Raw genomic sequence first — 24,739 nt, 5'->3', positions numbered from 1 at the left:
TCGGGCCTCCAACGCGACCCAGCATCAGCAAAAAAGTTAAAGGAGCTAGTTGGCTCCTTTGACTTGGTGGACAGCTGGCGGAATCTTCACCCCAACTCTAGCGCCTTCTCGAGAAGGTCTAGAGAGGGGGTTTCCAGGATAGACCGCATTTACATCTCTCGGGCCTACGTCTCCCGCGTGTCGGCGTCCTCCATGCGGCCGGTGTCGTGCTCGGATCATCACCTTGTGTGGATGGAATTTATTCCACTACACCCTCGGGTGGGATCCGGGTATTGGCATTTTAACAACCGGCTGCTGGAGGACAGCCGATTCCGGGATTCGTTCCGAGCTTTCTGGGTCTCCTGGAAGGAGAGGCGGAGAGAGTTCTGCTCCCTACGGCTATGGTGGGATGTGGGCAAAGCCCACATCCGGTTTTTATGTCGGGAGTACACTAGAGGGTCGACAAAGAGGCGGAGCTCTGAGGTTGAGCGGCTTGAGAGAGCGTTGCTTGACCTGGAGTCCCGCCTCGGTCCGACCGCTGGAGACCAGCAGCTGTGGCAAGAATACCAGGAGAAGAAGGACGCACTAAGGAACCTGCAGCTTCAGCAGTCCCGAGGTACGTACGTGAGGTCACGGATCCAAATGCTGCAGGATTTGGACCGTGGCTCACCCTTCTTCTACTCGTTGGAAAGGTGGCGGGGAGTTCAAAAGCAGCTAGTGGAGCTGCTGGCTGCCGATGGCTCCTCCATCACGGACCCTGATGGAATTAACAACGAGGTCCGTTCATTCTATCGGTCCTTATTCTCGCCTGATCCGTCAAATGTGGAGGCGTGTAGTGAGGTCTGGAAGGATTTGCCTAAGGTCAGCCCAGAGGACGCAGTGCGTCTGGATGCCCCCCTGACTCGGGAGGAGCTGTCCACTGCCCTTTGGCAACTCTGGAGGGGCAAGTCCCCTGGTTTGGATGGACTGAGTGTTGAGTTTTATCAGGCTTTTTGGGATGTCCTGGGGGATGATTACAGCCTTGTCCTAGGGGAGAGCCTAGCCACTGGAGAAATGCCCTTCTCATGGCGAAGAGCTGTTGTGGTCCTACTGCCCAAGAAGGGAGACCTCCGCCTGCTAAAGAACTGGCGGCCGGTCTCCCTCTTGTGCGCGGACTACAAGATCTTCGCCCGGGCAATGGCCAACCGTCTGGGTTCGGTAATTGGACAGGTGGTCCATCCTGACCAATCTTACACAGTCCCGGGCCGCTCCATCCAGGACAATGTCCACCTAGTACGGGACCCGATCCACCTACTCCAGGAGACTGGGACCCCGGCAGCGTTTCTTTCTCTTGACCAGGAGAAGGCTTTTGACCGGGTGGACCACAGTTTCCTGGTGGGCACCCTGCAGGCTTTTGGGCTCGGACCACACTTTGTGGCCCGAGTTCGGCTCCTGTACTCTGCCGCAGAGTGCCTAGTTAAGATTAACGGATCATTGACAGGACCTATCCACTTCCGAAGAGGAGTGCGTCAAGGGTGCCCCATGTCTGGTCAACTGTATGCGATCTGTGTCGAGCCATTCCTCGGCCTTCTTCGGCGAAGGCTGACAGGTCTGGTTCTGCGCGAACCGGACATGGGGGTCGTCCTCTCGGCCTACGCCGATGACGTACTCCTCATGATGACAGACCCCTGTGACCTGCGGAGGATGCGCGAGTGCCAAGGTGTTTTCTCGGCGGCATCCTCCGCCAGGATCAACTGGGCGAAATGTTCCGGACTCTTAGTAGGCCAGTGGCAGGTGGACTCCCTGCCGGAGGAGATGAGAGCTTTTGAATGGAGCACCAGACGTCTTCTCTATCTGGGAGTCTACCTGAGTCCTTCTGGGGAGACCTGGCTGGCGAACTGGCAGGACCTGGAGACAAAGGTCATGGCCCGGCTAGGGCGCTGGTCAGGCCTTCTCAGGGTGCTTTCCTATCGAGGCAGGGTGGTGGTTATAAACCAGCTGGTGGCCTCCATGTTGTGGTACCGGATGGTCACCTTGGCCCCCCCCTGCCCCTTTTGTCGCAAGAATGCAGAGGAAGCTAGTGGACTTCTTCTGGGGAAACAGGAAGCACTGGGTCTCTGCAGCGGTTCTGAGTCTCCCAGAAGGAGAGGGCGGACAGTCGCTGGTGTGTGTACGCACACGACTGGCGGCTCTCCGCCTCAGGACGCTGCAGAGATTCCTGTACACCGAGCACCCTCCCAGGTGGCACGTGTTGGCGACTTCCTTCCTCCGGAGGGGCTGCTGTCTTGCCGAAGATATGCAGCTACCACCGGCGGGTGTTAGCCGTGCTGCTTTGCAGAGGCTGCCCGGCTTCTATCAGGACCTACTGAGAGTCTGGAACATGGTTGCCTCAGGCCGGGAATCCCCTCCTCTGGCAGAGGGCGGGGTCCTGGCCGACCCTCACCCTGCCTCAACGGATGTCAGTGCGGCTCAGGTGTGTGGAACGACTTGGGCTGAGCTGCTCGTCGGGCCCAGGCCCCGCAGCCTTGCCCGAGAGACGAATCCACACAACTTGAGCCGTCTTTCATCAACACCCACAATCCCATTCAGGGATGCAGGCAGGAGGTACCTTTATGGGCTGCTGCTCCACACCCTCCACTTCCTAGCATTTGTCCACCGTCCCGACACGCCATGGCGGTCGGTCTTTCCACCTGGAGGTGAGGGGGGTCCCCAATGGAAGTCCCTCTACAAGGGAGTCCTTCCCATGCGCCTTGGGGATCTCGGCTAGAGGGTGCTGCATAAAGCGGTGCCCTGCAATAAGTTCTTTAGTTTGTACACGGATCTCCCAGCCGCGTGTCACTTCTGCGGGCTGGAGGAGACCGTGTACCATATGTACGTGGAGTGTGTGAGGCTGCAGCCCCTTTTCGCGTATTTGCGTGGGCTGCTTCTCGCCTTCTGGTTGCACTTCAGTGCCACCCTATTCATATATGGTCATCCAGTAAGGAGGGGGGCACAGAGGCATGAGGATGTCCTTGTCAACTTGCTCCTGGGGCTGGCGAAAATTGCCATCCGTGGCTCCTGGAAAAGGGTGGCAGGAGGTTCTCCCCGGGCGGACTGCCTGGCTATGTTTAGGGGGTACGTTCGAGCCCGGGTGAACATTGAAAAGGAATACGCACAGTCCACGGCGACCGTAGAGATGTTCCCGGACCGTTGGGCTCCGCGGGGTGTAAATGCCATCATTGATGAGGATGGCAATATATTGGTTTAACATGTATTGTCTGTTTGTAGTGTAGTAAATGTGTTAGTCACTGGTTTTGTAAATATTGTATAGCACCGACATTTGTAATAAAGAATTTTGTAAAAAAAAAGGGTCAGACAGAGTGAATCTCCCTCCACATCGTCCCATCACACACTCCCAGGGTCAGACACAGACTGAATCTCCCTCCACACTGTCCCATCACACACTCCCAGGGTCAGACACAGAGTGAATCTTCCTCCACACTGTCCCATCACACACTCCCAGGGTCAGACACAGAGTGAATCTTCCTCCACACTGTCCCATCACACACTCCCAGGGTCAGACACAGAGTGAATCTCCCTCCACACCATCCCATCACTTACTCCCAGGGTCAGACACAGAGTGAATCTTCCTCCACACTGTCCCATCACACACTCCCAGGGTCAGACACAGAGTGAATCTCCCTCCTCACCATCACATCACACACTCCCAGGGTCAGACACAGAGTGAATCTCCCTCCACACTGTCCCGTCTCTCAGTTCCAGGGTCACTGCCTAATACACATTGCCCCTTAAAAACAGGGTTGGTAGTGAAAAGTTTGTTGCTGAAGAGAGCTCTGCCTGTGGTGTTCTGTACACTGGATGTGTAGGTGTAGCCTGCTCACAACACCCCTATTGTTTGCGCGAGACAGCTGTTTTCTCAGCCAGCAAAGGCTGTTCTTCAGGTGAACACAATATATGGGGATTTAATCTAAGGAGTTGATGGGAAGCTTCTGAGTTTTGGGTATCAAAATAGCCACAGAGCTGTGTATTACAGAGCAGCTTCCAGATTAATGAGGCCTGTGTACACACCAGACTGGGGTAATGCATACAACGTGGTCCAAACTGCACGTTCAGTACACCTAATCCCGAATGTCTGTCTGAGCGGAGTTTGCACGTTCTCCAGTGACGGTATATGTTTCCCAAGGGTGCTCTGGTTTTTTCGCCTTCCCAATTACATGGGCTAATTGGCCGCTGTAAATTGTCCCCTAGTGACTGGGCAAGGGTGAAATCTGGGGAGGGGGTGCGGTGGAGGTGGGAGAAGAGCTGGGGGAATGAAACACTGGATTAATACAGGATGGTATTACTGTAGGATGAGTGTGATCACTGTTCGATGGTCAGCAGGGATCCAGTGAGTGGGCCAAGGGGCCTGTTTCCATCTCTCTCTCTCTCTCTCTCTCTCACACATACACACACACAAACCTCAAAGATGTGTTTGACTTGCGGCCCAACATCCTCTTCATTGATTGGCTTCTTTTTGGGCTTCCAGTTTTCAATGGGGAAGTTAATCTTTTCCTCAATGGAGACCCTGGCCACGAGAGAAAAGTGGGGCAGTTAAGGACAAGAGACAATAGACAATAGGTGCAGGAGTAGGCCATTCAGCCCTTTGAGCCAGCACCACCATTCACTGTGATCATGGCTGATCATCCACAATCAGTATCCAGTTCCTGCCTTATCCCCATAACCTTTGATTCCGCTATCTTTAAGAGCTCTATCCATCTCTTTCTTGAAAGCATCCAGAGACTTGGCCTCCACAGCCTTCTGGGGCAGAGCATTCCATACATCCACCACTCCCTGGGTGAAAAAGTTTTTCCTCAACTCCGTTCTAAATGGCCTACCCCTTATTCTTAAACTGTGGCCTCTGGTTCTGGACTCACCTATCAGCGGGAACATGTTTCCTGCCTGCAGCGTGTCTAATCCCTTAATAATCTTATATGTTTCAATAAGATCCCCTCTCAGCCTTCTAAGTTCCAGAGTATACAAGCCCAGTCGCTCCAATCTTTCAACATATGACAGTCCCAGCATCCGAAGGAGGTGTCAGTGGTGTGGTTGCACAGGCAATGTCCTAGCCCTCAGCCAATGACACCTGGCAATCAAGCCAAGCGATCAGCTGGTGCCTAACAGCGCAGAAAGCTGCACGCTATCCTGCACCCAGCCCCTCCTGATTGCATCCAGTGGCACAGCGTGGCCCAACTTCTCCACAGCCAGACCTGCCTTGGCATCGGATGCTCCTTCACTGCACTAAGGAACAGCTCAGCCTGGGTGAACATTCTGCACGCCACGTGCAGAACCCACCCTTCCTCGGGCTCACCAAAAAGCCGGGCTTTGCAAAGATTCAGGCTGAAGAGGTGAAGCTTACCCTCTGATGTTGACTTGAGCCAATACCTCCACGTCCAGCCTGTAGGCAACAACTTCACTTCTTGAATTGTTCAAGTTCTTACTGAAAATAGAATGAAACAAAATCAGAGGGACAGCCTGAATGATTGCAGGGTGTGGGGGGGGGTGTTGTCTGGTGATATGAGCCATACGGTCAGGGGAAAGGTTGGATGTGCCTCAGTGAACCCACTGCTCTGGTATTGCCATGGCAATCATTTGCTGAACTCATTGACTTGTTGGACCAGCTCACCATGTGGTCCTGGTTCGGCTGGGTCCCCCATTCCCTCTCCCAGAGACCCTCGATAAAGCTGGCAAGTCTCCATGACAACTGACCCTGACATTGGCCCACAGCCAATCAGATTTAATATTGAAAGGACACTCACAACTGTGCGGCCAGACACTGCTTTAACTCCATCTACAAGTTTGCAGATGATCCCACTGCAGTGGGCCGCATCCCAAATATGATGATTCAGAGCACAGGAGGGAGGATAGAGAGTCTACCGACATGTTGTCATGACAACAACCTCTCCCCCAATGTCAGCGAAACAAATGAGCTGGTCATTGACTTAAGAAAAATGCTTCTGTCTACATTTACGGTGTTAAGGACAAGAGGGTTGAGAACTTCAAGTTCCTAAGTGTGAACATCACCCTTGTCCAACCTGTCCTGGTCCAACCACACAGACAAAATGGCCAAGAAAGCTTACCAACACTTCTACTTCCTCAGAAGGCTGAAGCAATTTGGCGTGTCCCTGTCGACTCTTACCGATTTTTATCAACACACCATAAAAAGCACTTAATCCAGGTGCATAATGGCTTGTATAGCAACTGCTCTGCCTATGACGGCAGAAAACCGCAGAGAGTTGTGGACACAGCTCAGCCCATCACAGAAACCAGTATCCACCCCATGGACTCTGTCTACACTTCTCACTGTCTCAGTAAAGCAGGCAATATCATCAAAGACCCACCCACACCGGACATTCTCTCTTCTCCCCTCTCCCATTGGGCAGAAGATACAAAAGCCTAAAGGCACATACCACTAGATCAAGGACAGTTTCTACCCTACCATTATCAGACTCTTGTACAATAAGAAGGGACAGCTCACCTCATTGACACTTTGTCTATCTGCACTGCACTTTATTCTGCATCAAGTCTGTGCTGACCATCAACCACCCATCTGTCCCAATCCCATTTTATTCTCCCCAGATTCTACCCCACACTTCTGCACCAGGGATAATTTACAGTGGCCAACTAACCCACCGATCCGCACAGTTTTGGGATGTGTGAGGAAACTGCAGCACCCCCATTCACAGGGTGAACGTGCATTCTCCACACAGACAGTGCCCAAGGCCACCGTGGAACTGGGGTCTCAAGAGCTGTGTTGCCATACAAGGCCCAGGCATTTCCTCCTGAACTAACTACACCATAGGGCTGGAGAAGGTGAGAATAGGCAGGAGGTCCATGCAAGTTTCCTTGGTGGCTTCACCATTAACATCGGGCGGTCTCCCCCTTCAACGTGACCCTGGGCATACCTGCGGATCTGGAGCTCAAACTCGATGAACTTCTTGTCATCGCGCAGCTGGTGAACGGTGAAGCGGAGGCCCCCTGAGAGCTGAGGGAGAGATACGTTTAGACCAGCGACAGTACCCCCTCCTCTCCCTGCGATCCATCCTCAACAGGAGTGCTGACACATCACAGTGACCCACATCCCTCTCCCAGAGGGGAAGGAAGGAATGGCTTAACATTCAACTTTAACCTCCCAAACTCAGTCCTACTCTTGGATTTGGGGAAGAGCCAGCTTTTCCAGCTCTCTGAGCAGTGGGATTGCTCTGTAATGAGGTAAATGGCTGTCAGCAGCCTGTGGCCTGTATGGATTCCAGACAAGTCTGGCAGAGTCCCACCTTTCCACCTCATCCGTACCATCCCAAGCCCTTTCCCATGAAATCGTTAGTCCAACCCCATGAGCAGAAACTCTGCTTGCTGCCCCCTCTACCTCTGTCCCACCATTCCTGTTCACCTCCTCACATCCAGTACACACCGCATCCCCTCACCCACTCCCACCTCCCTGCCCCCTCTCTCCACTCCCAATGCACATTCGTGGACAAATCCCTCAGCCTCTCACCCCATCCGCCTCACCCAGCCATTGCGCCACACTTACATTGGTCCCAGGCTTCATGGGGTTTCCCAGGATACACACCACAGTCTGGTTGTCACAGGTACAGCTCAGCATGGCCAGACCCTGCAGGCGGACAGGCAGAAGGTTAGGTGATGCCAGGCTGGAAGCCCAGGTATAGACTGAATTATTCTCGGGTTGTAGCAACAGCATCATGGTGTCTGGGAGGAGAGTAGGCAAGATCACCAGGCCCTGACAGACGCATAGGACTGAACAAGGAGAGTAAGAGATGGATGTGTGAAAATAAAATGAAGAGCAGATCACACAATCCCAGGGTCAGACACAGAGTGAAGCTCCCTCCACACCATCGCATCACACACTCCCAGGGTCAGACACAGAGTGAATCTCCATCCACACCATCCCATCACACACTCCCAGGGTCAGACACAGAGTGAATCTCCATCCACACCATCCCATCACACATTCCCGGGGTCAGACAGAGTGAATCTCACTCCACACTGCCCATCACACACTCCCAGGGTCAGACACAGAGTGAATCTACCTCCACACCGTCCCATCACACACTCCCAGGGTCAGACACAGAGCGAATCTCCCTCCACACTGTCCCATCACACACTCCCAGGGTCAGACACAGAGTGAATCTCCCTCAACACTATACCATCACACACTCCCAGGGTCAGACACAGACTGAATCTCCCTCCACACTGTCCCATCACACACTCCTGGGGTCAGACACAGAGTGAAGCTCCCTCCACACTGTCCCATCACACACTCCTGGGGTCAGACACAGAGTGAATCTCCCTCCACACTGTCCCATCACACACTCCCAGTGTCAGACACAGAGTGAATCTCCCTCCACACTGTCCCATCACACACTCCCAGGGTCAGACACAGAGTGAATCTCCCTCCACACCATGCCATCACACACTCCCAGGGTCAGACACAGAGTGAATCTACCTCCACACCATGCCATCACACACTCCCAGGGTCAGACACAGAGTGAAGCTCCATACTTACTTCGTCCCGTACTATTCCACTGAAGTGTGCTTCAGGAGGCAGGAATACGTACAGCTCGGCCTCATACGCCCCTCCTTCACCCTGATTCCTCGCCTCAAAATTCAGTGTCAGTGGATTTTCATCACCAAGATAGACAGTTTTACGATCCCTGCAAGGAAGCATAGCATTACGTTGAGCCGGGTGGGACAAACCATCACAGCACTTTGCCTGCAGACACCTGGAACTCACGGCCAGACATTACACCAGAAGGCTGCTTGTAAAATGAGGTCACTGTTGTAACGTAAGCAAACCCAACAGTCAATTGGGTCCACAAGGAGCAGGAGCAGTGGAAACCGCTTTATGATTTCTGTGGGATTACAAGAAGGGCATGCTGCCCTTATTTGTATCGTACAACCTTTACCATCCCCCGGCTCAGTAATTATACCTGCAGGCCCCTCCAGGGTAGAGAGTTCCAGAGGCTCAATACTCTCTCAAGAAGTTTCAACATACCTCACATTTAAACGACTGCCCTAATCATGTCCTCTCATTCGAAGCCCAATGGAACTATCTCCCGGATGACACAAAGGTTGGGAGTGTTGTGGATCGTCTGGAGGGTTGTCAGAGGTTACAGCGGGACATCGATAGGATGCAGAACTGGGCTGAGAAGTGGCAGATGGAGTTCAACCCAGATAAGTGTGAAGTGGTTCATTTTGGTAGGTCAAATTTGAAGACAGGATATAATATTAATGGTAAGACTCTTGGCAGTGTGAAGGATCAGCGAGATCTTGGGGTCTGTATTGATTAGACATTCAAAGCAGCTGCGCAGGTTGACAGAGTTGTTAAGAAAGCGTATGGTGTGTTGGCATTCATTAACCTTTGGACTGAGTTCAAGAGCCAAGAGGTAATGTTACAGCTATACAAGACCTTGGTCAGACACCACTTGGAGTACTGTGCTCAGTTCTGGTCACCTCACTACGGGAAGGATGTGGATACTATAGAGAGAGTGCAGAGGAGATTTACAAGGATGTTGCCTGGATAGGTTGAGTGAACTTGGCCTTTTAAGACCCTCTTAGGTAGGTACACGGTGCTTAGTGAAATAGAGGGCTATGTGGTAGGGTAATTCTAGGCAGATTCTGGAGTAGGCTACACGGTCGGCACAACATTGTGGGCTGAAGGGCCTGTAATGTGCTGTAGATTTCTAAGTTCTATGTCCAGGTCACCTCAGCATCTTACACGTTTCAATAAGGTCACCCCTCATTCTGCCAAACCCCAAAGAATACAGATCTAATTCCTTTAGTCACTCATGAGAGGGCAACTCAATCACCACTCTGTAGGAAGGGTGTGACTGCACTGGAGAGGGTGCAGACGAGATTCACCAGGATGTTGCCCGGGATGGAGTGTTTCTGTTATGAGGAGGGACTGGAGTGGCTGGGCCTGTTCCTCCTGAAGCCTGACAGAGGAGTACAAAATTATGAGGGGGTACTTAGGGCAGACAGTGAGAAACCTGTTGCCAGTGACTACCATTGGGGAGCCTAAAGATCCACACCCAATGATTTAAGAACAACTTCTTCCCCTCCACCATCTAAGTTTTGAACCGTTCACAAACCCACGGTTCATTATTCCTCGTTTGCATGATTTACTTTATTACTTTCATATGTCTCAGACTGTACTGCTGCCACAAATTCAGTGGTAATAACCCTGATACTAATGCAGTGTGATAAAGACAAATAGGCATAGGTTTAAGGTGAGAGCAGGAGGTTCTGTGGGAATCTCGGGGGGGGGTGGGTAGGGATCAGCAAAGCACTGCCTGCAGGAGGAGGGGGGTTGTGGTGGTAGGGACTCTCACGTTTAAGAGGCATCTAGGTGAGCAGACCCACACAGTCCGGGAGTGTGCTGGCGTAGCCTGCAAGTGTCACCACACTTCCAGTATCAAGAGTTCCTTAACCCTAACCCCTACGTCTTTGGAATGTGGGAGGAAACTGGGGCACCCGGAGAAAACCCACATGATGACGGGGAGAATGTACAAACTCTTTAGAGGAGACAGCAGTAGGAATAGAACCCCAATCAGTGATCACTGGTGCTGTACAGCGATTGTGTTATCCACTACGCTACCAGGTACATTCTATGCTGTATTACTCTATAAAGCCTTGTAAAATTCCTATTCCACTGATCTACAACTAGCCCATGTCACATTGTATGCTCTGGTCTTTGATTTAATATTTCTCTTGGCTTCCTTTATTAATCATGGATGGTTCCTCTTTCCCCTGTGGTCTGATCAATCTCTGCTCAGTGTTATGAAGCAGCTGTTTAAATACCTGCCGTTGTTTCTCCACTGACCTACCAACCCCGTCGACTGCAGACACCGGCGTGGGGGCACTGCTTCAGAACCCTAGGTATCCACCCTCAAACACCGTCCTGAGCTCTACCATGCTGGGATCACTGTCTCATTTTTCAGAAAGGTTCACTGTGCTTGCCAACTTTTCATTCCTCTGGCCATGTCTGCACAGAACGCATTCGCCTTGTAAAAGATTTGCTTACCCCTGTACGGAGAGGTGCAGGTCTGGAACACAGATGTTGTCCTCCCCACAGTCGAGCTGAATCTGGGCCTGATTAAAATCCACAAAAGAAAGGCATTATTTGGTGTGTTGAAGGAGTGAAAACTCTGCCCAGTTCCTGCTCCATTTGGGACAGGTTTCAGATAAAGCAGAGGCTCCCCATCCACTGGGCTGGGCACTGTCCAGGACACCATCGGACAGGGGATGAGCCAGAACAGGATGCTGGGAGAATGCTGGAAACACTCAGCAGGTCAGGTAGTGCTTGTGGAGATAGAGGGAGACAGAGAGAGATTTATAAATAGGGAGAGAGGGAGAGGAGAGGGAGATAGAGATGCAGAAGGTTCAGAAGGAATTGGGTAGAAGAGGACTGCAGTCGTGATAGAGGATTCAATAGTTAGGGGAACAGACAGGTGATTCTGTGGACGTGAAAGAGACTCTCAGAAGGTATGTTGCCTCCCAGGTGCCAGGGTCAGGAATGTCTCAGATTGGTTCCACAGCATTCTAAAGGGGGAGAGTGAGTAGCCAGAATTCATGGTAACATATTAGAACCAATGACTTAAGTCAGAAAAAGGATGAGGTTCTGAAGAAATAATGTAGGGAGCTAGGTAGAAATCTGAAAAGCAGGACCTCAAAAGGTAGTGATCTCTGGATCGCTGCCTGTGCTACGCAACAGTGACGGTAAGAATAGGATGATTTGGCAGATGAATGTGTGGCTGAGGAATTGGTGTAGGGGAAAGGGTTTCAGATTTCTAGATCACTGGGATTTCTTCTGGGGAAGGTATGACCTAGTTTGGCAGGGGGATGGTAGCCAGAGCGATGGGTCAGAGGATGGGGTTGTTGGTGGACAGGTAGATGTAGTGTGTAGAGAGACTGAGGAAGGAGAGGCAGTTGACAGAGTAAAATTGCAGTCAGTAGGATGGGTTGAAGTGTGTCTATTTAATGCAAGAAGTATCTGGAACAAGGGAACAAGGGATCTGGTACACGGAACTATGACATTGTGGCCATTATGGAGACGTGGCTGTCGCAAGGGCAGGAATAGCTGCTCGATGTTCCGGGGTTTAGAATGTTTCAAAAAATGCAGGGAGGGATGTGAAAGAGGTGGGGCATTGTTAATCAGGAATAGTATCATAGCTGTAGAAAGGGAGGATGTCATGAAGGGATTGTCCACTGGGTCAGTGTGAGTGGAAGTCAGAAACAGGAAGGGGGCTATCACTCTGTTGGGAGTATTCTATAGACCCTTCCCCCCCAATAGCAAGAGACCCTGAGGAACAGATCAGGGGGCAGATTTTGGGAAGGTGCAAAAAGAAGCACTTGCGTGGGGTTCTAGATAGGTCTGGCCCATTAAGACAGGGAAAGGATGGTAGGGTGAAGAAACCATGAGAGATGGAACATCTAGTCAAGAGGAAGAAAGAAGCTTACTTAAGGTTTAGGAAGAAAGGATCAGGCAGGACTCTAGAGAGTTACATGGCATTCAGGAAAGAGCAGAAGAATAGACAGAAGAGCTAGAAGGGGATGAGAAGTCCTTGGCAAGTAGGATTAAGGAAAAACCCAAGGTGTTCTATCTCCACCATGAACTGTTCCAAGCCTGGCTGCAAAAGGCAGATGGTTGGGCATGGGACTAGCAACCTCATCCTGTAAAAACCCAGTGTTACAGAAACACCAGCAGAAGTTCGAAAGACCTCATCCCTGAGAGAGGAAAGATACACCAAGAGAAAGGGCTATACCTGGAGACGCGTGAAAGTCCGGCCTAGGACAGAGGACTCTGGCGAGCTATTGTCAGCAGCCTCTGCCCCAGCAGGGGTGATGGGGCTTAACTTCACCCTAACCAAGTTGTCCTACACATATGTGAAGAACTGAGGGATGACTAGAGTAAGGGTAGGACTGATCAGGGATAGAAGAACAAACGTGCCTGGAGTCAGAGGAGGTAACTAATGAACACTTTGCTTCAGGTTTCAGCAGTGAGAGGGATTTTCACGTTTGTGAGGACAGTGTAAGACAGGCTGATATGCTGGAACATGTCAACATTAAGAGAAAGGATGTGCTGGAACTCTTGAGAAAAACGAGAATCCCCGAGGCCAGACAGGATATACCCCAGGAGACTACAGGAAGTGAGGGAAGAGATTGCTGCACATTGGGCAATGACCTTTGCATCCTCACTGACCACAGGAGTAGTGCCTGATGACTGGAAGATGGCAAATGTTATTCCTTTGTTCAAGAAAAGGAGCAGGGATAATCCTGGGAAGTATGGACCAGTGAGTGTTACTTCAGTGGTGGGCAAACTAATGGAGATGATTCTTAGAGTACGAGCATTTGGAGAAGTACAGTCTGATTAAGGAGAGTCAGCACGGCTTTGTGAGGGGCAGGTCATGTCTCATGAGCCTGACTGAATTCTTTGAGGGTGTGACAAAGCACATTGATGAAGGTAGAGCAGTGGATGTGGTGTATATGGATTTTAGTCAGATGTTTGATGAGGTCCCCCATGGTTCATTCAGAAAATCAGGAGGCTTGGGATCCAGGGAAACTTAGCTGTGTGGATTCAGAATTGGCTCTCCCACAGAAGGCAGAGGGTGGTTGTAGATGGAGTGTATTCTGCCTGGAGGATCGTGACCAGTGGTGTTCTGCAGGGATCTGTTCTGGGATCTTGGCCCTTTCTGATTTTAATAAATGACTTGGATGAGGAAGTAGAAGGGTGGAGTAGTAAGTCTGCAAATGGTGTTGTGGATAGTGTAGATTATAATGGGACATTTTCAGAATGCAGAGCTGGGCTGAGAAAAGGTAGATGGAGTTCAACCCAGAAAACTATTAAGTTATTCACTTTGGAAGGTTGAATTTGAAGGCAGAATACAGGATTAATGACAGGATTCTTAGCAGTGTGGAGAAACAGAGGGATCTTGGCATCCACATCCGTAGATCCCTCAAAGATGCCATACAAATTGATAGGGTGTGTTGGCCTTCATTAGACCGATCGAGGTCCAGAGCTGCTATGTAATGTAGACCATAAGACAAAGGAGCAGAAGTCGGCCATTTAGCCCATCGAGTCTGCTCCGCCATTTTATCATGAGCTGATCCATTCTCCCATTTAGTCCCACTCCCCCACCTTCTCACCATAACCTTTGATGCCCTGGCTACTCAGATACCTATCAATCTCTGCCTTAAATACACCCAATGACTTGGCCTCCACTGCTGCCCATGGCAACAAATTCCATAGATTCACCACCCTCTGACTAAAAAAATTTCTTCGCATTTCTGTACTGAATGGGCGCTCTTCAATCCTGAAGTCATGTCCTCTCGTACTAGACTCCCCTATCATGGGAAACAACTTTGCCACATCCACTCTGTCCATGCCTTTCAACATTCGAAATGTTTCTATGAGGTCTCCCCTCATTCTTCTGAACTCCAAGGAATACAGTCCAAGAGCGGACAAACGTTCCTCATATGTTAACCCTCTCATTCCCGGAATCATTCTAGTGAATCTTCTCTGTACCCTCTCCAACGTCAGCACATCCTTTCTTAAATAAGGAGACCAAAACTGCCCACAGTACTCCAAGTGAGGTCTGACCAGCGCCTTATAGAGCCTCAACATCACATCCCTGCTCCTATACTCTATTCCTCTAGAAATGAATGCCAACATTGCATTCGCCTTCTTCACTACTGACTCAACCCGGAGGTTAACTTTAAGGGTATCCTGTACGAGGACTCCCAAGTCCCGTTGCATCTCAGAACTTTGAATTCTCTCCCTATTTAAATAATAGTCTGCCCGTTTATTTTTTCTGCCAAAGTGCATAACCATACACTTTCCAACATTGTACTTCATTTGCCACTTCTCTGCCCATTCTTCCAACCTATCCAAGTCTCTCTGCAGACTCTTCGTTTCCTCAGCACTACCGGCCCCTCCACCTATCTTCATATCGTCAGCAAACTTAGCCACAAAGCCATCTATTCCATAATCCAGATCATTGATGTACAATGTAAAAAGAAGCCGCCCCAACACTGATCCCTGTGGAACATCACTGGTAACCGGCAGCCAACCAGAATAGGATCCCTTTATTCCCACTCTCTGTTTCCTGCCAATCAGCCAACGCTCTATCCACGTATGTAACTTTCCCGTAATTCCATGGGTTCTTGTCTTGTTAAGTAGCCTCATGTGTGGCACTTTGTCAAAGGCCTTCTGAAAATCCAAATATACAACATCCACTGCATCTCCCTTGTCTTGCCTACTGGTAATTTCCTCAAAAAATTGTAATAGGTTTGTCAGGCAGGATTTTCCTTTAAGGAAACCATGCTGAGTTCTGCCTATCTTGTCATATGCCTCCAGGTACTCTGTAACCTCATCCTTGACAATCGACTCCAACAACTTCCCAACCACCGATGTCAAGCTAACAGGTCTATAATTTCCTTCTTGCTTTCTTGCCCCCTTCTTAAATAGCGGAGTGACATTTGCAATCTTCCAGTCCTCCGGAACTCTGCCAGAATCTATTGGCTTTTGAAAGATCATCGCTAATGCCTCCGCAATCTCCACAGCTACTTCCTTCAGAACACGCGGGTGCATTCCATCTGGTCCAGGAGATTTATCTACCTTTAGACTATTCAGCTTCCTGAGTACCTTCTCTGTCGTAATTGTGACTGCGCACACTTCTCTTCCCTACCACCCTTGAGTGTCCAGTATACTGCTGATGTCTTCCTCAGTGAAGACTGATGCAAAATACTCGTTCAGTTCCTCTGCCATCTCCTTATCTCCCATTACAATTTCTCCAGCATCATTTTCTATCGGTCCTATATCTACTCTCACCTGTCTTTTACTCTTTATATACTTGAAAAAGCTTTTAGTATCCTCTTTGATATTATTTGCTAGCTTCCTTTCATAGTTAATCTTTTCCCTCTTAATGACCTCCTTGGTTTCCTTTTGTAAGGTTTTAAAAACCTCCCAATCCTCTATCTTCCCATTAATTTTTGCTTCCTTGTATGCCCTCTCCTTTGCTTTAACTTTGGCTTTGACTTCTCTTGTCAACCACGGTTGCATCCTTTTTCCACTTGAAAATTTATTCTTTCTTGGAATATACCTGTCTTGCACCTTCCTCACTTCTCGCATAAACTCCAGCCACTGCTGCTCTGCCGTCCTTCCCGCCAGTGTCCTTTTCCAGTCAACTTTGGCCAGTTCCTCTCTCATGCCACTGTAATTTCCTTTACTCCACTGAAATACCGACACATCAGATTTCGGCTTCTCTTTTTCAAATGTCACAGTGAACTCAATCATGTTATGATCACTGCCTCCGAAGGGTTCCTTCACCTCAATCTCTCTAATCACCTCCGGTTCATTACACAATACCCAATCCAGTACAACCGATCCCCTAGTGGGCTCAACAACAAGCTGTTCTAAAAAGCCATCTCGCAGACATTCTACAAATTCTCTCTCTTGAGATCCAGTGCCGACCTGATTTTCCCAATCCACTTGCGTGTTTAAAATCCCCCACAATTATCATAACACTGCCCTTCTGACAAGCCTTTTCTATTTCCAGCTGTAATTTGTAGTCCACATCCTTGCAGCTGTTTGGAGGCCTATAAATAACTGCCATCAGGGTCCTTTTACCCCTGCTATTTCTTAGCTCAACCCATAAAGATTCTGCACCTTCTGATCCTATATCACCTCTTTCTAATGATTTAATATCATTTCTTACCAATAAAGCCACGCCTCCCCCTCTGCCTACCTTCCTATCCTTCCGATACACCGTGTATCCTTGGACGTTCAGCTCCTAGAGATATGCATCCTTTAGCCAGGTCTCAGTGATGGCCACAATATCATACCTGCTGTAATGTAGTTACAGTTCTCTCAGCTTTGGGGGCTTTTTCACACCTGGAGTTAAGAGGGTCCAGGACAGGTTCTCTGAGATAGTGACACCCAGGAACTTAAAGTCCTCTTCCCCTTTTTACACCTTGCCCTGCTGTGTGTGACCTTAGTTCTTTCTCATTATAGGAAGAATGTGGAAGCTTTAGAGACGGTGCAGAGGAAATTCAACAGGATGCTTCCTGGATTGGAGAAAATGTCTTATGAGGATAGATTGAGCAAGTTCAGGCTCTTTGGAGCGAAGGAGGATGAGAGGTGACTTTATAGAGTACAAGATGATAAGAGACATAGATTGAGTTGATAGCCAGAGACTCTTTCCCCTAGAGTCGAAGTGACTAATACAAGGGGGCATAATTTTAAGGTGATTGGAGGAAAGTATAGGGGGTATGTCAGAGGTGAGATTTTTTAAAACACAGAGAGTGGTAGGTGCATGGAATGCTCTGTGAGAGGTGGTGGTAGAGGCAGATACATTAGGGACATTTTAGAGGGAAGATGATAGATATGGAGGATAGAATACTGAAGGGCTATGTCAGAATCAGAATCAGAATCAGGTTTATTATCACCAGCATGTGACGAGAAATTTGTTAACTTAGCAGCAACGGTAGTTCAAAAAATAATAATAAATAATAAATAACAAGTAAATCAATTACATCTATTGAATAGATTATTAAAAATGTGCAAAAACAGAAATACTGTATATTTAAAAAAAAGTGAGGTAGTGTCCAAAGCTTCAATGTCCATTTAGGAATCGGATGGCAGAGGGGAAGAAGCTGTTCCTGAATTGCTGAGGGAAGGGTTAGATTGATCTTTGAGTAGGTTAATAGGTCGGCACAACATCGTGGGCAGAGGGATCTGTACTGTGCTGTAGTGTTCTATGTTCACCCTTGTGACTTGTTGCTTTAATAATACTCATAACAGATGGTGCCAAGATGACAGAGGATGGCTGAACCTCACTTTAAACTCAGCATAATCCCATTCACCCAAACTTCATTGAGAGGGAAGGACATACCTTTTGTACCAGGTAGTCACTTGTCGAGTAGCTGAGGATTGGCTGCAGCCCGTGGTCATCAGTGGGGTTCCTGGGATCCAGACTGAAGTTCAGTCCTATGTGTATCAGTGAGAGTTTATCTCGAAATTTATGTTCTTCCTGCCAATGAACAACAGCTTATAAATTTCACTGGTGAGAAATTCAAGTTCATCTTCAACTTCAAAGCTGGAAATAGTCATGAACTCTTAGCCATTCAGCAAGGAAACAGGCCCTTCGGCCCACTGAGTCCATGCTGACCATCAACCACCCATTTACACTGACCCCACTTTATTCTCCCCACGTTCCTGTCAAATCCCTCCCCGATTCTACCCCTCACCCACACGCCATTATAGCAGCCAATCAACCCTCCAACCCACAGGCCATTGGCATGTGGGAGGAAACTGGAGCACCTGGGGAAAGCCGACATGGCTACAGGGAAAACGTGCAAACTCCATATGGGCAGCACCAGAGGCCGGGCTCGAACCCAGGTCTCTGCAACGGCGAGGACTCCCCACCGCTCTGAAATCAGAATGCGGTCACCAAAGTGATGCAGAATCCTGGTGAAATTTATCTATCAGACCCAATGTGAGCAGGTCCTGAGCTTGTAACAAGTTGCCCAGGGATCCAGTCAGATCAGTGCTGAGGGGTGTGGGCACCAGAGGGAGTGCCTGCTTCTGCAGCATTGACAGAGGCCACTCAAATCACCACACCACAAGCAGATGACCAAAAGGTTTTGAATCAAAATAAAGAAACTCTTAAGAATTTCAGACCAAGTAAGGGCTACTGCCAGGGTATCATGGACGCAGAGTTGGAATTAGAACAGACCATCATTCGGATTAACAGGAATAGACCAGCAAGGCTCCCGTGCCTGTTGCTGTTGCAGGAACCACGACCATGAGTGAGTGTGGAGCAGAAACCAGCACTTACAAGGAGATAGACCTTCAGGTCTCGGCAGATCTCTGCCTGCCCATTGATGATGGTGATGTTGTCCTGATACCAAGGCTCCTGGGAATGGAGAAACAGCACTCGCTTTATGGCACCCTTCTGCTTCAGTTTGTCCAATTGCAACTCCACCTTAAAACCTGCAGAATGAAAACCAACAATCAGAGATGGTGTTCGAGTGAAAGGAGGGAAGTGAAGAAAGGGGGTAGAGGGGGGGTTGGAGGAGGGGGGAAGACGGGGTGGAGGAGGAAGGAGGGGTAGGAGGGGTAGGAGGAGTGGGAGCAGAGGGGGAAGGAGGGAGAGGGTGAGAGAAGGAGTGAAAAGAGGGGAGACTGGAGGGAGAGTGGTGGGGGAGAGGGGGACAGAGTGGGGGGAGAGAGTGCAGGGTAGGGACAGAGGAATGCATAAGGTATGGTAAAGAATGCAGGTAACTGGGTAGGCCGGATGTGAGAGTACAGGGAGTGCAGGGCAGGGTGAGAAGCTGTTGTGGAGACAGGGAAGGATGAGGTGAGAAGTGGGGAAGATATAAGATATTGGAGAAGAATTTGTGGACTGTGTCAGAGATTGCTTCTCGGGTCAGAATGTTACAGAACCTACCCAGTGACAGACTATTTTAGATTTTGGTTATTTATAATGAGGATGGGCTAATATGAGATCTTGCGGTTAAATATTCCCAAGGAAGGAATGATCACAACCTGATAGAATACCAGATAAAGTTTGAAGATCAACACCACAGGACCAAACCCAGAGTGTCTCCAACTTAAATAAAGACAATTGTAATGTCATGAAGGTGGAACTGTTTAAGGTGGACTGAAAAAATAAGCTCAGAGACGGGTTAGTGAATGAACAGTGGCGGATATTCACACAGCTGCTCCATAACACTCAGCAGGAATTTATCCGAATTAGACAGAGGGATTCCACGACAGAGAGGCACCATCTGTGGTTAACATTAGACTTGGCCTCCTTTGTTAAATTGAAAAGCAGGCATATAGAGTGGCAAGGACTGGTGGGAAACCAGAGGATGGGAACACTTTAAGATCCAGCAGCAAATGACTAGAAATTCATAAGGGAGAAAATTCATTTTCAGAGAAAAATCACATGTAACATCAAAATAAAGAGTAAGATTGTCTGTGGACACACAAATAAGAAGAAGACAGCTAAGGTAGGTGAGGGAACTCTGGAAAATGAGACTGGTAAATTAATAACAGGAACGAAAGAAATGGGAGATATGTTAAATCAATATTTGCGCTGGCCTTCACTGTGCAGGACACTGCAAATATCCACAAGATAACAGATGAGCTCATTTCAAATAACAGGGAGGAACCTGTAGAAATCCCAACACAAGAGATGAAGTATTGGAGAAACTCGAGGGATAAAGGCAGACAAGTCGCCAGGACCTAATGGACTGCACCCGAAGATTTAAAGGAAGTGACGACTGCAGAGATAGTGAAGCCATTGGTTAAAAACTGTTGGGGCCAGACAGGGTGGTTTGAGTCTCTCAGAAACTGCTGATCTCCTGGCATTTTCACGCACAACCGTCTCTAGAGTTTACAGAGAATGGTGCGAAAAACAAAAAATATCCAGCAAGTGTCAGTTCTGCGCCTTGATAATGAGAGAGGTCAGAGGAGAATGGCTAGACTGGTTCAGGCTGACAGGAAGGTGACAGTAACTCAAATAGGCATGTATTACAGCAGTGGCGTGCAGAAAAGCATCTCTGAATGCATAACCCGTCAAGCCTTGAAGTTAATGGGCTACACTGGGTTCCGCTCCTGTACCTAATAAAGTGGCCACTGAAAGCTATAAAATACACAATACACGTATTTATTTCTCATTGTAATTTATAGCAATTTTATAGCACTGTACTTCTGCTGCAAAAAAACAGATTTCACAACATATCAGCAATAATAAGTCTGATTCTTATTTGGATTCTCTTGCTTAAAGAAAACTGAAGGCTGTGAACTACAAGCCAGTTAATTTAACATCTATTGTTGGCAAGAGGCTAGAGGCAACAAGGAGAAAGAAATAACTAATCACTTAGAAAAGCTGAGTTTAATCAAGCCTGTCAATATGGTATAAGTAAATTTGTTTGACTTGTTCGAGGGTGTGACAAGGAGAGCTGATAGAGGGCTACCTGTAGATGTAGCGTACCTAGGTTTCCAAAAGGCATTTGACATGGAGACACATAAAAGACTGGTGCATTACTTAAGAGCCCAAGATGTTGGGGCATGTTAAAATGGACTGAAAACTGACCTCACATGGAAAGTGGAGAGTTGGAATAAATGGGTTCTCTTTAGAATGGACGGGAGGGACGTAACTAATGGAGCTCCTCAGGAATCAGTTCTTTGCCTAAGGCAATTTACATTAATGACCCGGTGGAGGGAACAAAATGTAGTGTATCCAAATTCGTCAATGATAGAAAAATAGATTGAAGGGCATGTTTTAATGAGAACATTGTGATTCTGACAGAGTGAGAGGGCAAATGACTGACAAATGGAGTTTAACAAGAGGTCACGCATTTCAGTGAGGGGAAACAAAGGGCAGATTATTATCCAAATGTAGAGAGACTGCAAGTACGTGACGTGCAGAGGGGTCTTGGTGTCCTAGTGCACGAGTCAGAAGAAGTTAGCAGGCAAGTCCAACAAGAAAGTGGCTTGTTGGCCTTTGTTGGTGAGGCTACACTTAGAATACTCCACGCTGTTTTGCTGCCCTCATCTAAAAAAGAACATGGGAGCATTGGAGGCAGTCCAAAGGAGCTTCACCAGGATCATTCCTGGGATGAGAAGGTTGTCCTAGGAAAGGACTGGCAATATGGGACTATATTCCCTGGAGTTTAGAAGAATGACCTTATTCAAACTTATAAAACCCTCAGGGGACTTGACAGGGTAGACATTGAGATGTTTCTAGCAGTGGGAGAGCCATGAATAAGGGGACGTCATTACAAAATAAGTGAAAACTGAGGTTTGCAGAATTTTCTTCTGTCGGGGGGGGGGGGTGCATCTCTGGAATTGTCTACCCCTGCCTCTCCCTGCTCCTATTTTCTTGTGTTCCTGTGTGGTATTGGAATTGGTTTATTATTGTCACCTGTACTGAGATAACAGTGGAAAGCTTGTCTTTTACACTGTTCATACAGATCAGATCATTACACAGTGTATTGAGGTAGAACAAGGTAAAACAACAACAGAATGAGAATAAAGTGTCACAGTTACAGAGAAAGTACAATGCAGATAAATGACCAAGTGCAAAATCATAGCAAGATAGACTGTGAGGCCAAGAGTCTATCTTATTGTACTAGGGGACCATCCAATAGTCTGATCACAGTGGGGTAGAATCTGTCCCTGAGCCTGGTGGTGTGTGCTTTCAGGCTTTTGTATCTCCTGCCTGATGGGAGAGGGGAGAAAAGAGAATGTCTGGGGTGGTGACACAGCTGATTGCTCTCTGCTCCAGTCTGCAGCTGGATCTACTTTGGTCAATGTGTGAACTTGGTGACCCAGTGATCACTTCCTTCCTCAGTACTAATGCCACCTACCCTCCGAGAATCGCTGCCCTCTTGCCCTACCACGTCCCCCTTATCGAGGGCCAACTCACCGTGCACCGGATCTGATGCTTCCAACCTTTATGGGCTCAGCAAAGGTCCCACTGAGTTGGGAAATGTGACCCTCACACACCGCCCTGACCCAGTGGGCAAAGAAGGGAATCGTTACCATGATACTCACACAGGCTGGACCGTCCCACCAGCTTGCTCTGGAGGTACAGTCGTACAGATAGCTGGACAAGTGATTGGCCATGTTGTGAGACAGGTTTTACTGGGTGTATATTCAGTGTTCAAAGAGGAAGGACTCTTTCAAGAGTCCAAGAGCATCTCATCCAAGAGCAGCCCCACACCGACAATGCCCACAGCTGGATCTGAACCCTCTGCCTTCCCTCAGTTCACCACCCTGCGTTTGACTTAGCCATTCACCCCTCTCTGTCGGCCTGTCCTGTTTAGGTACATCATTGTGACACAGCCGTCACACTCACCGATCGAGTCCGGCACATGTTTCCCAGACGCACTCAGGCAGAAGCTGACGTTGATGCTGTGTGAGAGAAGAGAGTGGTGATATTATACACAAGCACTTCTGGCGACCCATCCCAGAGCAGCACTGGCAGGCAGGCCCTCAACAGCCCCCAACTTACTCACTCCAGAATTGCTTCTCACTGCATTTGTCAGCTGTGCACTGACCTGTACGTGTGCAGCAGTGTGAGAGTTAAAGGGACTGAGTACCCTGATATATCCTCAACCTCGGTCAGTGCTGGCTTTAAGTCATGGCTCCCTCTCCAGCCTGCAGAGTAATGTTATCCTAGGGCCCTAGGGAGCAAGCTCCAGCCTCCTGGCCAGGCTGGGAGGAGGAGGTTGGCTGAGAAGAGGACAGGACCTGCTAGCACTCTCCTGCCTGACAGGACATGGAGCTGAAGCAGGAGGCCATCCAGCTGCCTGCAGGCAGTGGCAGCCCAGCCGAGTTGGAGACAGGACAGCTGATGAGAATTACTCCATGTGTCCCAGAGGGAGGCTGAAATGTCCAGCGGCAGAACTGGGAGGCTGTGGTTTTAGGATCCGTGAACAGGAGGGAGGGAGCTGACAGTTCCCACACCCCACTGCTGGCTGAGAAAAGAGCAGACAGCCTGATAGTCAGCAGAGCTGGAGGGGGGGAGGGATGTAGTACGAAGGGAGTTGTGTGCTCCCAGAAGCCAGGGTACTCTCCCTACCCCAGCCCTGCCCACCTAATGCTGCAGCCAAGAGCAGGCCCGAAGTGTGCTCCCCCCAACCGGGAAAAGCGGCTTGCAGACCAAAGCACTGCAACTCCTTGTCAGGCCTGCAGCAGCCAAGGTCCCTGCCTCTGGAATTCACTTGTTCAGCCACTCAGGAAGATGATCAACCTCGTGACCTGCTCAGAAACTCATTATATTACCTTGTTCTGGCAGCCTCGGGACACCGTTTGTTACAGGCATGGGAAACGCCAATTGCAGTAGAGCATTCTGGGAGGTGGAATGGTTACAGCACCACAGACCATTCAGCCCATTCTGCTCACAGTGGCTCTCCAGCAGAGCAACTCATAAGTTTCACCCCACTCCCCCATGCAAACCTTTCCTAACCATCCAACTCTCCACTTCCCTCCAGAAGGTCACAGTGGAATCTGCCCCCAGCTGCATCCCCGAGGAGCACATTCCAGGTCCCAACTACACGCCATGTACAAACCTCTGACCTCATGTCAGTCTTCATTCTCTGACCACAACACCCCCACCAGTGAGAACAGTTTCCCACTCCACATCCCACCATGGTATCTAAGACATCTTCAAGGACTGGTATCTCAAAGGCAGCATCCATTATTAAGAACCCCTACCACCCAGGGCATGCCCTATTCTCACTGTTACCATCAGGAAGGATACAGAAGCCTGAAGGCACACACTCAGTGATTCAGGAACAGCTTCTTCCCCTCTGCCATTAAATGGACATTAAACCCGTGAACATTACCTCACTACTTTTTAATTTCTGTTATTTTGCTCTACTTATTTTAATTTAACTATTTAATAGACAGAACATATACTTTAACTCAGTTTTTCTTCTCTACATTTATCATGTATTTCATTGTACTGCTGCCATAAAGTTAACAAATTTCACGACATATGCTGGTGATATTAAATCTGATTACACTGCCATTAAGTCTCTGCTCCCAACAGAAAACAGTCTTGGCTGCCCAGTATATCCTTGTAACAATAGTCTCTCATTCCAAGAACCTTTCTACTACCCTTCCTACATTGTGGTGACGACAGTTGATCATAATACTCTGTTCAGTAAAGGTTCAGCATGATTTCCTTGCTTTGTGCTCTGTGTCCCATTG

The 24,739-nt window shown here is 48.9% G+C and overlaps 1 protein-coding gene across 2 annotated transcripts in view; it reads right to left on the bottom strand.

Annotated features, from left to right (window-relative positions):
- The window catches only part of LOC140191747 (integrin alpha-5-like), a 137,380-nt gene that overhangs the window by 24,482 nt on the left and 88,159 nt on the right, over window positions 1-24,739 (bottom strand). For both annotated transcript variants that reach the window (XR_011883905.1, XM_072249450.1), the window contains exons 16-24: window positions 22,881-22,936; window positions 18,849-19,003; window positions 17,904-18,041; window positions 11,036-11,103; window positions 8,519-8,666; window positions 7,526-7,606; window positions 6,900-6,979; window positions 5,354-5,434; window positions 4,417-4,522 (exon numbers count right to left, since the gene is read on the bottom strand). Coding sequence is in view for 1 of the 2 variants with exons in the window: in XM_072249450.1 (XP_072105551.1) it covers window positions 4,417-4,522; window positions 5,354-5,434; window positions 6,900-6,979; window positions 7,526-7,606; window positions 8,519-8,666; window positions 11,036-11,103; window positions 17,904-18,041; window positions 18,849-19,003; window positions 22,881-22,936 (913 nt within the window). In the remaining variant the exon portion in view is untranslated. The remainder of the gene's footprint in view (window positions 1-4,416; window positions 4,523-5,353; window positions 5,435-6,899; window positions 6,980-7,525; window positions 7,607-8,518; window positions 8,667-11,035; window positions 11,104-17,903; window positions 18,042-18,848; window positions 19,004-22,880; window positions 22,937-24,739) is intronic.

The sequence above is a fragment of the Mobula birostris genome, chromosome X, assembly GCF_030028105.1.
Source record: "Mobula birostris isolate sMobBir1 chromosome X, sMobBir1.hap1, whole genome shotgun sequence".
Classification (NCBI taxonomy): Eukaryota; Metazoa; Chordata; class Chondrichthyes; order Myliobatiformes; family Myliobatidae; genus Mobula; species Mobula birostris.
This window is presented reverse-complemented; position numbering and strand designations above follow the sequence as displayed.